The sequence below is a fragment of the Protobothrops mucrosquamatus genome, unplaced genomic scaffold (assembly GCF_001527695.2).
Source record: "Protobothrops mucrosquamatus isolate PMUCROS unplaced genomic scaffold, P.Mucros_1.0 scaffold6, whole genome shotgun sequence".
Lineage (NCBI taxonomy): Eukaryota > Metazoa > Chordata > Lepidosauria > Squamata > Viperidae > Protobothrops > Protobothrops mucrosquamatus.
In genome coordinates this window covers 6,106,273-6,118,405 of record NW_015386393.1, presented here as the reverse complement: position 1 = coordinate 6,118,405, position 12,133 = coordinate 6,106,273, and the positions used below count along the sequence as shown (strand labels likewise).

Genomic DNA, 12,133 nt, shown 5'->3' with positions numbered 1-12,133 from the left:
CCCCCCCCCCCCCCATTTTCCCTCTTAGATTTCTTTATTCAGATGAAGTTCAGATTGGGCCAGAGACGGTGATGACGACTCTTTACACTGCAAAAAAATACGCAGTCCCTGCCCTCGAGGCTCACTGTGTGGAGTTTCTGAAGAAAAATCTCAGAGCAGACAATGCTTTCATGCTTTTAACCCAGGTATATTTGAAATTCTTTGCCTAGGGACTCGCCACTTCCATTGAAAAGTTCCTGGCATGAGATAAGGAAGGTGCTGACACTGACTGACAGGTAGTCCTCAACTTACGACCATTTTTTAAAACAACTTTTTGAAGTTATATCGCCGAAAAAAGTGACAACCAGTCCTTGCACTTATCAGTGCCACTGTATCCCCGTGGTCACATAATCAAAATCTGAGCACCTGCCAACTGGCACATGGTTATGAATTTGCAGCATCTTGGGATCGTGTGATAGCCATTTGTGACTTTCCCAGGGGACTTCTGAGAAACCAAGTCAATGGGGAAGCCAACAACAGCAAAAAGATTGCAAAATTGGGCGTGATTCATTTAACAATTGCACCATTAAACGACAGAAGTTCCAGACCTAATTGTGGTCATAAGTTGAGGATTACTTTTAATTGCCCGCCTTCGCTGATCAAGTCTCTGCAAAGCTGAGATGGATCCTTATGACCTTCCATAGTACACCCTGGTGATTTTCCTGGCTTATGTTAAAAACTGGATAGAAAACAAACAGGACTGGTCTTGTTGCTCAGTGGAGTACACGTGGAGCCACCGTGTGTATTCAAGTGAAAGGACTTTTTCTGGTGTTGTTTACAAACCATGGAATGCAGTCCAGGCAGAATTAAAATTGAGCCTAGGAAGGGGCCTATTCTGTCTTATTTGGTTTTCTAGATTGATTCCTATGGTTTTAACATTTAAATATGGATTTATGTGTTTGTTTTTATGATTTTTCCCCCTTTGATTTGTTGCACACGGTCTTGGTAACATTTGTCATCCTAAGGTATATAGATGGCTGAAATAATATTTGCAAACCACAGCAAATATATTTGCAAACCACAGACCAAGTGGTGAAGTTCTTAAGGAAATTGTAGCTCGCCTGGTTTGGATGCCATGACAACACCAGATCCAATGTAACCCAATACCAAATGCATAAACTATGAGGCATAGTCATCACTTCATCTGTAGATATGTATTTGTATGACATTTTTATTCCATCCTTCTGTGCCTACAGAGCATTTATTGGTATGAAATCTTCACCCTCCTACAAATTAGGGAATGGAATGGGGTAAAAAGTCCTGAAGTTAACATGCTCCTTCATTTACTGATTGTTGGCTGGTTCTTAGGCAAGACTCTTCGATGAGCCCCAGTTGGCCAGCCTTTGCCTGGAAAACATAGATAAAAATACTTCAGATGCGATCAATGCAGAAGGCTTCACGGATATTGACCTGGGTAAGCTTTTCTCAGAACTAAAAGATATTCCAACAGTTTGTGCTAGTTTTCTTTTGCTTGGGTGCTTCTTCTGTACCCTGAGGTGACAAAATTGACAGAGGTGTCCTTCTATGTCAGTGGTGGCGAACCTATGGCACGGGTGCCCGAGGCGGCACTCAGAGCCCCTTCTGTGGGCGCGCGCGCCGTCGCCCCAATCCTAGGCCTTCAGCTGGGTTTTATAAAACCTTTTCGCTTTAGGCCTCCGCCGCTGTGTGCAAAAAAAAAAAAGGTTCAATCAATCAGTCAATTTCAACTTCTCGCGGGAAAAAGAAAGATCTTGCAAAGTTGGAATTGATTGATTGAACTTTTTAGTCCCACCCAGTCTGCTGTTACCACCGCAGCCACGCCCACCCAATTGGCCACACCCACCCGGCACCCGACGATGCATAAGTGGGTTTTGGGTTACAGTTTGGGCACTCAGTCTCTAAAAGGTTCGCCATCACTGTTCTCTGTGTTTCTCAAGGTATACCTAGCTGTAAGATAAGCAGTTTAAATTGGGCCTGTTAAAACCTCCATTTAGGCTTTTGTCCCTGCCACTGGCAAGTAAAATTAGAATAGATGCAAAACTGTTAACCTGTTTAGTTTGTCTTCTTTATACAGGTTGCAAATGTCAGTTGTATTTCTAGTGCAGTTTATTTCTTTAAATCACGTTATTCTGCTCTTCAGTTTTAGACTTGTTCACAGTTATCTGTACAATTACAAGAAAGAGAGATAGCTCTTTTCCACAAGCTTTAAAACTTGGTTCAAGAAGTGAGAGGGACAGATAGACAAAAGGTGGAAGAAGAAAACAAGGACATTCAGGTCCCAGTCCTTAAAGTTGTTATATCCAAGTGAGAAGCTTGAATGTTTACAATTTAGGTGCAGCCTCCTGTTTCAATCTCAGGAAAGGAAGAAAGTTTTTCTGCTGTGGGTTTTATGCAAAGTCTTTTTTAAAAATAGAATAGAATACTTTATTGGCCAAACATGATTAGACACCTAAGGAATTTGTCTCTGGTGCATAAGCTCTCAGTGTACATGCAAAACAACAAAGTAATTACAATCACAAAGGATAATAATCATAATAAAGCTGTGGAGTTCAGCAGAACCTTCCCTTGGATGAAACCTAAGGGATTCTGAGTAGAGATACAGCATCAATCTGTGAAATAGAGGCAAATATTATCCCTTGTGTGACTGAATATTTTTCCACACCTAATAGCTTAAGAAAAAATGCTATCCATGGAAAATTGACCTGTCTAGAAAAGTTCTGTTTAGCCTGACTTGTGAAACATAAGTATCTTTGTAGAGCAGGAGTGTCAAACTCAATTTCATTGAGGGCAGCATCAGCATTGCGGTGGCCCTTGGGGGGCCGGGTGGGTGTGGCCAGGGTGGGTGTGGCCTACTGGGTGGGCATGGTCAGCTCTACATCGTTCGCGTCAAGGGTGCCTGTGGGGGTCTGGGCAGGAGTGGGACAGATCTGAGGGTCTCTGGCAGAAAGGGGTGGGACCGGGGCAAGCGCCAAGGCATGGTCCATTTCTTCATTCCTCACAAAGGATGACACCTCCCCAGCATGCACCCAGGGGGCAGGGCCGACGCAGCAGGGGCTGGTTCCTCGCTGTTTCCAGACGGCCTTGTGGAGCTAAGACTGAATGCGTTTCAGCATAGATGGCCACCACAAAATTGTACATTGGCTCCCGGCCGACCTGGGCCAGGGCCAAGGCAGCGGGGGCCGTTCCCTCACTGTTTCCAGGATGGCTTCTCGGGCCACATGAAACCACTTCGCGGGCCACATCTGGCCCCCGGGCCTTGTGTTTGACATGTCTGTTGTAGAGGGATTTTTAAAAAATTTCTGTGTAGTGGGGCATATAATCACGTGAGTCCTTTTGAGCGGCATTTGTACATTGACCAAGTCAGTCTCAACATCCCTCCCCATGCTTTTTCGTCAAGTGATGGACAAAGAGGGAGTTTTGTCCTAGCTGTTCATGATGTTACAGAATGCATTGTCTTGCTATGTGAAAAGCTGCCTGCAAAAAAAGCTAGATTTCTGGGGTCAAATTCTCCCAAGCTCTGTAGGAACAACAGGGAGCAAGCAGCTTCTGGAAGGAAGATAACAGTTGTAGCAACTTGCTATCCTTGTCTCTGTGTGATTGATGTGAATTGCCTCCTTCCCCCTCTTGCCAGTTTGTCGTCTGGAAAGTTGATTTGCAAATAGTTGGAAGGATTCTGCTTCTCTGGGAGACAGCCTACCTCTCGCTCTCTAGCTTCCATCCACTAGGGGGGACAGGATAGCAGTGTTCCAATATTTAAGGGGCTGCCACAAAGAAGAATGGGGTCAACCCTGTTCTCCAAAGCACCTGCAGGCAGAACAAGAAGCAACGGATGGAAACCAATCAAGGAGAGAACCAACCTAAAACTAAGGAGAAACTTCCTGATCGTGAGAACCATTAATCAGTGGAACAACTTCACAAACAAATGGGTCCTTCAATCTCTTCTTAAAAACCTCCAATGATGGAGCACCCAACAACTTCACAGAAGTTATGGGTGCTCCATCACTGGAGGTTTTTAAGAAGAGATTGAACGACCACTTGTCTGAAATGGTATAGGTTTTCCTGCTGGAGCAAGGGGTTGGAGTAGAAGACCTCCAAAGTCCCTGTCAACTCTGTTATTCTGTTATCTTCGAATTGCCTTGGATTCTGCTTGTGATTTTCCTCCAGGCTTCCACTGGCCAATGTGCTGCGCTCTATCCTGGCTCTCCTGTAGGTGTGTTCTTCTAGAACAGGGGTGTCAAAACTCAATTTCACAGAGTGGGTGCAGCCTACTGGGTGGGCATGTATGGAGTGGGTGTGGCCTACTGGGTGGGCATGGCCAGTTCTACATCATTTGCGTCAAGGGTGCCTGTGGGGGCCTGGGCAGGAGTGGGACAGACTGAGGGTCTCTGGCAGAAGGGGGTTGGACCAGGGCAAGTGCCAAGGCATGGTCCACCCGGGCAAGTGCCAAGATGGCCACCACAAAATTGTACATTGGCTCCCGGCCGGCCTGGGCCAGGGCCAAGGCAGCGGGGGCCGTTCCCTCACCGTTTCCAGGATGGCTTCGTGGGCCACATGAAACCACTTGGTGGGCCGCATCCGGCCCCCGCGCCTTGTGTTTGGCATGTCTATTCTAGAAGATGCACTAAGCTCAAGTGAGGTCTGGCAGGACTGATTCTCCAGGGTTCTCCATATAATGGAGATTTAGAGTACTTCCTGAACTGGTAGTTCAGTCTATTAAGTTCTTGAAGCAAGGAGATTTTCAATACTGGCTGATTTCAATAGAGAGTGAAAGCATCCCCTTCCCCCCAACGTTTATCCTTATCCCAAAATAGCTTTGAGTGATGAATCTTGCTGGTAGTGACCCTCTCTCTGTCTGATAGACACCTTGGTCGCGGTTTTGGAGCGAGACAGCCTCGGCATCCGGGAAGTGCGCCTCTTCAACGCAGTGGTCAGGTGGGCAGAGGCTGAGTGCCAGCGACAACAGTGGCAGCTGATACCAGAGAACAAGCGGAAAGCTTTGGGCAAAGCTCTTTCCCTCATTCGCTTCCCCTTGATGACAATCGAGGAATTTGCTGCAGGTATTTGGGGGACCGTTTCTCAAAAGCTGGGGGTGTGTGTGTGTTTTAACTCTGCAAAGATCCAGTGGTTTTTAACAGCTTTGTGCTAGTAGGGATATTGATGTATCCGAAAATATTTCTGCGTCATTTTGATTTTGATTCCCGGTCCTCGCCTGTTGTTTACAGACCCCAAAAATAATAATAACGGCAGTTTAGATTGCAGGGCAGTCTGTCTGTCCTGCTTAACAACACCAGATATTCCTATTTGCTTCTAATAGGGCCTGTTTGCATCTTGCACTAGACCACGGGTTGGAAACCCGCGGCTCTGGAGCCGGATGTAGCTCTTTGAGCCTTCTCCTTTAGCTCCCATCTTCTTCCTTCGCCATTTGCAGAGACAGAGAGAGGCACTTGCGCTTCCCTTCTCTCTCTCTCTCTCTCTCTCTCTCTCTCTCTCTCTCTCTCTCTCTCTCTCTCTCTCTCTCTCTCTCTCTCTCTCTCTCTCACACACACACACACACACACACACACACACACACACACTGAGTGGGGGAAGAGGACTGGCAGACCAAGGGCAGGAGAGAGCCAGCCCAATAAGAATGTGTGTCAGCTTGTCCGAGAACAGCGTGAAGCCCGCTTGCCAGGTGAACAGAAGATCGGAGAAAGAGGGAGAGGAAAAAGAGGGGGAGGGAGAGTGCCTGGCTGAGGAATTCTGGGAGTTGAAGTCCACAAATCATAAAAGGGCCAAGTTTGAAGACCCCTGTTCTAAACAGAGAGCTGATTTCTGGGAGGAAAATCAGGAAACAAATGTATCTTAGGTGTTCCGCTTTCTCCAGGACCAGCTCAGTCGGGGATCCTCACTGACCGCGAGGTGGTTAGCCTGTTCCTTCATTTCACGGTCAACCCCAAGCCACGGGTGGAGTTCATCGACCGCCCTCGCTGCTGCCTGAGAGGGAAAGAGTGCAGCATCAACCGTTTCCAGCAGGTGGAAAGCCGCTGGGGATACAGCGGGACCAGTGACCGGATCAGGTATTCTTATTGACCAAGCGCTGAAAACGTCATCTTTCGTATATTTATTCATCACACAAAAATCACAAATTCAAATGAGCCAAATTTAGAAAAATTAAAATGCGACAGGGACGATTGACACGTTAGTGCACTTATGCACGCCCCCTTCGGAACCTCTTAAATACGGGGTGAGGTTCCCAGAAGTTAAGTTAGAATTAAAATTATGAAAGTTAGTAGCTGAGACAACTGAATCGGATAAAATATTTCAGATTTTGACAACTCGGTTACAGAAATAAAATGGTCTGCAATCGAGTTTAAAACTGTGTACATTAGTTCAAAGTGGTTGTTTGCACGTTATGATTAAAACTAAAAATGTCATTTGCAAGTAAAACGTTACTATGTGCCATGTTGTATGTAATACGTAAATCTGACTGCAAGTGTTGCAGTTCTAAACTCTCCAAACTTAAGAATTTCAAGCTATCACTGGGTTCCCAGGTGGGGAAGTTTTGTGGTTCATTGAATTGCCTTGGGAAATTTTGGAAGAACTTCTAATTACCCCAGTCTGGTGAAATGATTAGCAGCATCCTGTCATCTAAAGCAGGGCTTTTCAACCAGTGGTACAGGTACCACCTGGGGTACATTGGCACCTGACAGGTGGTACGCGACCATCCTAGAAAAATGGTAGCTGGGGAGGGGAATGAGCTGAACTGGTGGCAGCACCGCACAAGCCTGAGCGAGAGATGGCTGGAGCTGCAGGGCTGTCAGGGCTCAGCGGAAGCGGCAGGATCAGCGCTTCTTCGGGGCTGTCAGGACTCAGTGGAAGCGCCAGGATCAGCGCCAGGCTCCAGCTGGACCTCGGCGCTGATCCTGGTGCTTCTGCTGAGCCTAGAAGAAGCGCCGATCAGCTGGAATGTTGCAGCATCTCCAGGGTCTTGTGATTTACATTTAGATGCTTGGCAACTGATTCATATTTATGACGGTTACAGTGTCCCAGGGTCATGTGAAGTGACCAAAACCTGCTGCAACCACCCAGCAGACGGGGGGAATAAAAACCAAACACCTCCCCCACCCCACCCCCGCTGCCAATCTTCAACAGAAATGCTCACAACAATGAAAACCTCGGACAGGAGGAAGAGCGCCGCCGGGTGGGCAGGCAGGTGTCTTGCTCGGCACTTTTTTCAATGCCATTGTAACTTAGAACAGCCACTAAGCGAACTGTTGTAAGTCGAGGACTACTAGTACTTCGTCACTTTTTTCCTTTTTTTTTTTTTTTTTGGTCATCAAGTTTTTGACACCTTGCTAGGCGACTGGTGGTACTCGGATATAGCCATATCTAAAAGTGATACAATGGGTGAAAAGGTTGAAAAGCCCTGTGCTAAAACAGATATGGCTATCTGAATTACATTCATCAACAGAGTAGCAAGTATCAGTGCCCCTGCTGAGTGGAAGGAAGGGAGGAAAGAAGCCTTGGGAAGAATGTCCATGTTTTTCTTTCGAGTGGCGTGCTCAAAAAGTAGGTGGGGCCAGGATAAGAGGGGGCACAAACCAGGAGAAAAATAATTAAACTTAAAAAAATAATTTTGAACCGTCTGTAGTTTGAGCAATGAAATATAACCCTGGGAATGTCATTGTGGGACCGAAGGCAGACAAATGAAGTTCAGATGATAGACCCCCAATATGGGACATGGCTAAGAAGAGGAGAAATATTGATTCATAGGCAGGGTCAGGTATGCCCTCACCTGAATCACCTTGCTGTCTTCCATACAATTAATGTCCCATCTGTATCCCAGTTAATGTCCCATCTATACCAAGGATGTCCAACCTTGGCAACCGTAAGACTTGTAGACTTCAACTCCCAGAATGCCCAATCTGGATGGGGAATTCTGGGAGTTGACGTTCTGAAGTCTTAAAAGTTGCCAAGTTTGGACACCCCTTTTTCTATATTATACTTGGTGTGAGAGTTTAAACTGGGACACGTGTCCCGCCAAGCAGCCCATGATACGTTGATCTTTACTCCGGTAACAATAAATGGATCAATAAATACCAGCAGATCACATAGTCTGCTGTTTGCCTTGCAGTCTTAACAGCCTGAAATTGAGGCTAATTAAGTTTACTCATCTTTACTTCATATACTGGAGTAAAAGAAAGCCTTCCTTTAGGTCCTTCTGGGAACAAAACAAACGGTAATCAGATGCGTAAAGTAACAAGCATCTGACACCACTTCAAAGGTTTGTTCCCTTTTGAGTTTCCATCCCATTCATTTTTATTTGAAACGATGGCATGCAGATCAGGATTGGGGGCTATTGCTGACTTGCTGGGTTACTTTCAAATCTCAGGATTTGGAAATTTTGGGCATTCAAAATAAGAGAGCTGTCTCCCAGAGGACAAAGAAGAAAGAAGGGAAAAACTTTATAATAGGAGTTAGCCTCTTTTCTTTCACATTGATTTGGTCTATTTTTTTGTTTGTTTGTTTGTGTGAACTCTGTAGGTTCTCTGTCAACAAGCGGATATTTATAGTTGGATTTGGGTTGTATGGCTCGATCCACGGCCCCACAGATTACCAAGTAAATATACAGGTAGATAACTTTCTGGATTTGATTTGCATGAATGGGCTGTGAAGCAACTCGAGTAAATGTACAGGTACATCATTTTTTCTAGATCAGTGATGGCAAACCTTTTGGGCTCCCCATGTCAAAAAAAATTGGAAAATGTGTTACTTGACTCTGTTGGTGTGTCACATACCCAAACAAAAGTGGAACAATGTATTCATATATATATAAACCCACTTGGAATACTGTATCCAGTTTTGGTCGCCATGATGTAAAAAAGATGCTGAGGCTCTAGAAAGAGTACAGAGAAGAGCAACAAAGATGATTAGGGGACTGGAGGCTAAAGCATATAAGGAACGGCTGCTGGAATTGGGTATGTCTAGTTTAATGAAGAGAAGGACGAGGGGGGACATGATAGCAGCCTTCCAATATCTCAGGGGCTGCCACAGAGAAGAGGGAGTCAAGCTATTCTCCAAAGCGCCTGAAGGCAGGACAAGAAGCAACGGATGGAAACTAATCAAGGAGAGAAGCAACCTAGAACTAAGGAAAAATTTCCTGACAGTTAGAACAATTAATTAGTGGAACAACTTGCTTGTTGTAGATGCTTCAACTGGAGGTTTTTAAGAAGAGATTGGACAACCATTTGTCTGAAATGGTATAGGGCTTCCTGAGCAAGAGCTTAGTCTAGAACACGGGTCCCCAACCCCCGGTCCATGGACTGGTACCGGGCCGCGGCATGCCAGCAACCGGTCTGCACAAACAAGCAAAGCCCTACCCATGGGATGCAGGCAGCACACAAAACCACGCACTCTCCGGTCCGTGGAAAAACCTTTCTCCACGGAACTGATCCCTGGTGCCCAAAAGATTGGGGACCTCTGGTCTAGAAGACCTCCAAGGTCCCTTCCAGTTCTGTTAATCTGTATGTGACCCCCAGGAAAAGCACGCCCATTTTCATGCGGCCTTCCCAGCCTCTGAAAATCATGCAAGAACGGGGCATGCTTTTGAAAATAGCTGTGAATGGGTGTTGGTGAACGTTGGTATGCCGTCCAAAATGTTGTGGTGTGTCAACTTTGACCCAGGTGTCATAGGTTCACCATCACTGCCCCAGACCTTGTTTTCAGAAAGGAACATTGCTGTTGTTTCTATAAACAAAGCTATGACTTCTTCCATTCATGTATATTAGAAATTTAAAAAACTATATGTCCCCCCCCCCCAAAAAAAAATCATAATTACATTTTCCATATCCTGTCTCTTTTCCTTCCACCTTTTCAGATAATTCACACAGACAGTAACACCGTCCTGGGCCAAAACGACACTGGATTTAGCTGCGATGGATCCTCCAATACTTTCCGGGTGATGTTTAAGGAGCCTGTGGAGATCCTGCCCACTGTCAGCTACACAGCCTGTGCAACGCTGAAGGTGCTCAGAGTCTCGAAAGAGGGAATATCCTTGAAAGAGCAACTCTAGAGCTTTTTCTGAATTTGCTTTGCTTGGTGGGGAGAAAGCAAGGGAACAGCTCAGGAGGCTGATTTTAAGATCTGCTAGTTCAGTGATGGCGAACCTTTTAGAGACAGAGTGCCCAAACTGCAACCCAAAACCCACTTATGCATTGTCGAGTGCCGGGTGGGTGTGGCCCATTGGGTGGGCGTGGCCCATTGGGTGGGCGTGGCTGCGGTGGTAACGGTAGACTGGGTGGGACTAAAAAGTTCAATCAATCAATTCCAACTTTGCAAGATCTTATTTTTTCCGCGAGAAGTTGAAATTGACTGATTGAACTTTTTTTTTTTGCACACGGCAGCGGAGGTCTAAAGCGAAAAGGTTTTATAAAACCCAACTGAAGGCCTAGGACTGGGGTGATGGCGCGCGTGCCCACAGAGAGGGCTCTGAGTGCCGCCTCTGGCACCTGTGCCATAGGTTCGCCACCACTGTGCTAGTTATTTGTGCCCTGTTTGTAGTCCTGAATCTCCTTGGGTGGGCCCTTCATGATGGTGATAGAGTGGAAGCAGAGAACCTGGGTGATTGGTTATTCTTGTAAGGCACAGGTAGCCCTTGACTTACAACCATGTGTTTCGTGACCGTTCGAACAATGGCACTGAAAAAAGTGACTTACGACCATTTTTCACACTTAGGGCCGTGGCAGAATCCCTGTGGCCACGTGGTCAAAATTCAGATGCTTGGCAACTGGCTCATATTTATGATGCTTACAGTGTCCCGGAAGGTCACCTTTTGCGACCTTCTGATAAGTCAATGGTGAAGCCGGATTCTCTTTACCATTGTATTACTCACTTACCAACTGCAATGATTCATTTAACATCTGTGACAAGAAAGGTCATACGTTGCGCCGAAGCACACGTAACTGTCTTGCTCAGCAACAGAAAGGTTGGGCTCAATTGTGGTTGTAAGTCAAAGACTGCTCCCTGGGGTGGGGTATCTTGGATTCCTGAGAGGAAAGGCAGAAATGCAATCATTAAAAATAAACCACTGGCTGTGTACGCTTTGGTGGGGTGCTCAGCATTCAGGCCCGCTGCCGTCCCTAGGAGTCCAGGGGGTGGTCCATGCCCCTCAGCAGAACAGCCTCGCGACTCAAGGAATGGCCTTCTCACAACTTTGTTTTTCAATGGTTCGTAATACAGGGACCCGACTCTCACTATGGAACCAAAGGATTGCGGAAGGTGGTCCACGAGTCACCAACCACAGGGACAAAGACCTGTTTTACTTTCTGTTACGCTGCCGGCAACAACAACGGCACCTCGGTGGAAGATGGACAGATCCCAGAGATCATCTTCTACACATAGCAGGTGCTGCTGGAAATTGGCCGTCGGACAGGCTTGGCGCTCCCCTCCCGCCCCCTCCGCCTGAGGCCGCCAGCTTGTCCTGCCGCAGTGATCGGACGGGCTCCCGCCAGCAGACTCAGACTGGGCAAGCATTCCCAGGTTGCACGTGCTCTACATCCAGATGCATGTCGGCCTCGCTGGACTGAGGCTGGCAATCTCTTCTGTTTGTGTTTGGCAACCTGGCTGGATGATTTCCTTGCAATGAATGTAGCTGCTTTTACATCTAGTCATTCTCATGGAGGAAACTCACTCTCATAAGAAGTGACACCCCCCACCACCACCAAAGAGATTCCCCCCTCCCCACATTTCTGGCAGGCAGGAGGCTAGCATAGTCTGGGTGGCAAAGGTGGCTTAGATGGTGATATATATATCAGCGAAGTGGTAGGTCTTTGTTCACATTCCCCTTGCCCCCCTCCCAGTTGTCTAGTAAGACAAATGACTTATTCTCTTTGGGGTAATTGTGTGTGTACACAGCCTGAAGGTGGGGGTGAGCCTCTTGCATGGCAAGCAGCATTTCAAGACAATCCTTGACTTTTGAGAGAATAGCAGAGCTAAACAAAAGGCCAATCAGCTGACCTTCCAGTGCAGGGTTTCTCAAACGTGGCCCTTTTCAGAGTTTTGGACTTCAGCTTCCAGAATTCCCCAGCCAGCTGTTCCTGTGCTGTGTTTGCTGGCTTTCAAGGGAAAGTAA

The 12,133-nt window shown here is 46.6% G+C and overlaps 1 protein-coding gene across 1 annotated transcript in view; it reads left to right on the top strand.

The window, feature by feature from the left end:
• Positions 1-11,703, top strand: part of BTBD2 (BTB domain containing 2) — a 13,037-nt gene extending 1,334 nt beyond the window's left edge. Inside the window, exons 2-8 of the mRNA XM_015810074.1 lie at positions 29-185; positions 1,348-1,453; positions 4,878-5,075; positions 5,888-6,080; positions 8,548-8,635; positions 9,881-10,027; positions 11,242-11,703. Coding sequence (XP_015665560.1) covers positions 29-185; positions 1,348-1,453; positions 4,878-5,075; positions 5,888-6,080; positions 8,548-8,635; positions 9,881-10,027; positions 11,242-11,403 — 1,051 coding nt within the window. The 3' untranslated portion in view covers positions 11,404-11,703. The remainder of the gene's footprint in view (positions 1-28; positions 186-1,347; positions 1,454-4,877; positions 5,076-5,887; positions 6,081-8,547; positions 8,636-9,880; positions 10,028-11,241) is intronic.
• The last annotated feature ends 430 nt before the right edge of the window (positions 11,704-12,133 follow it).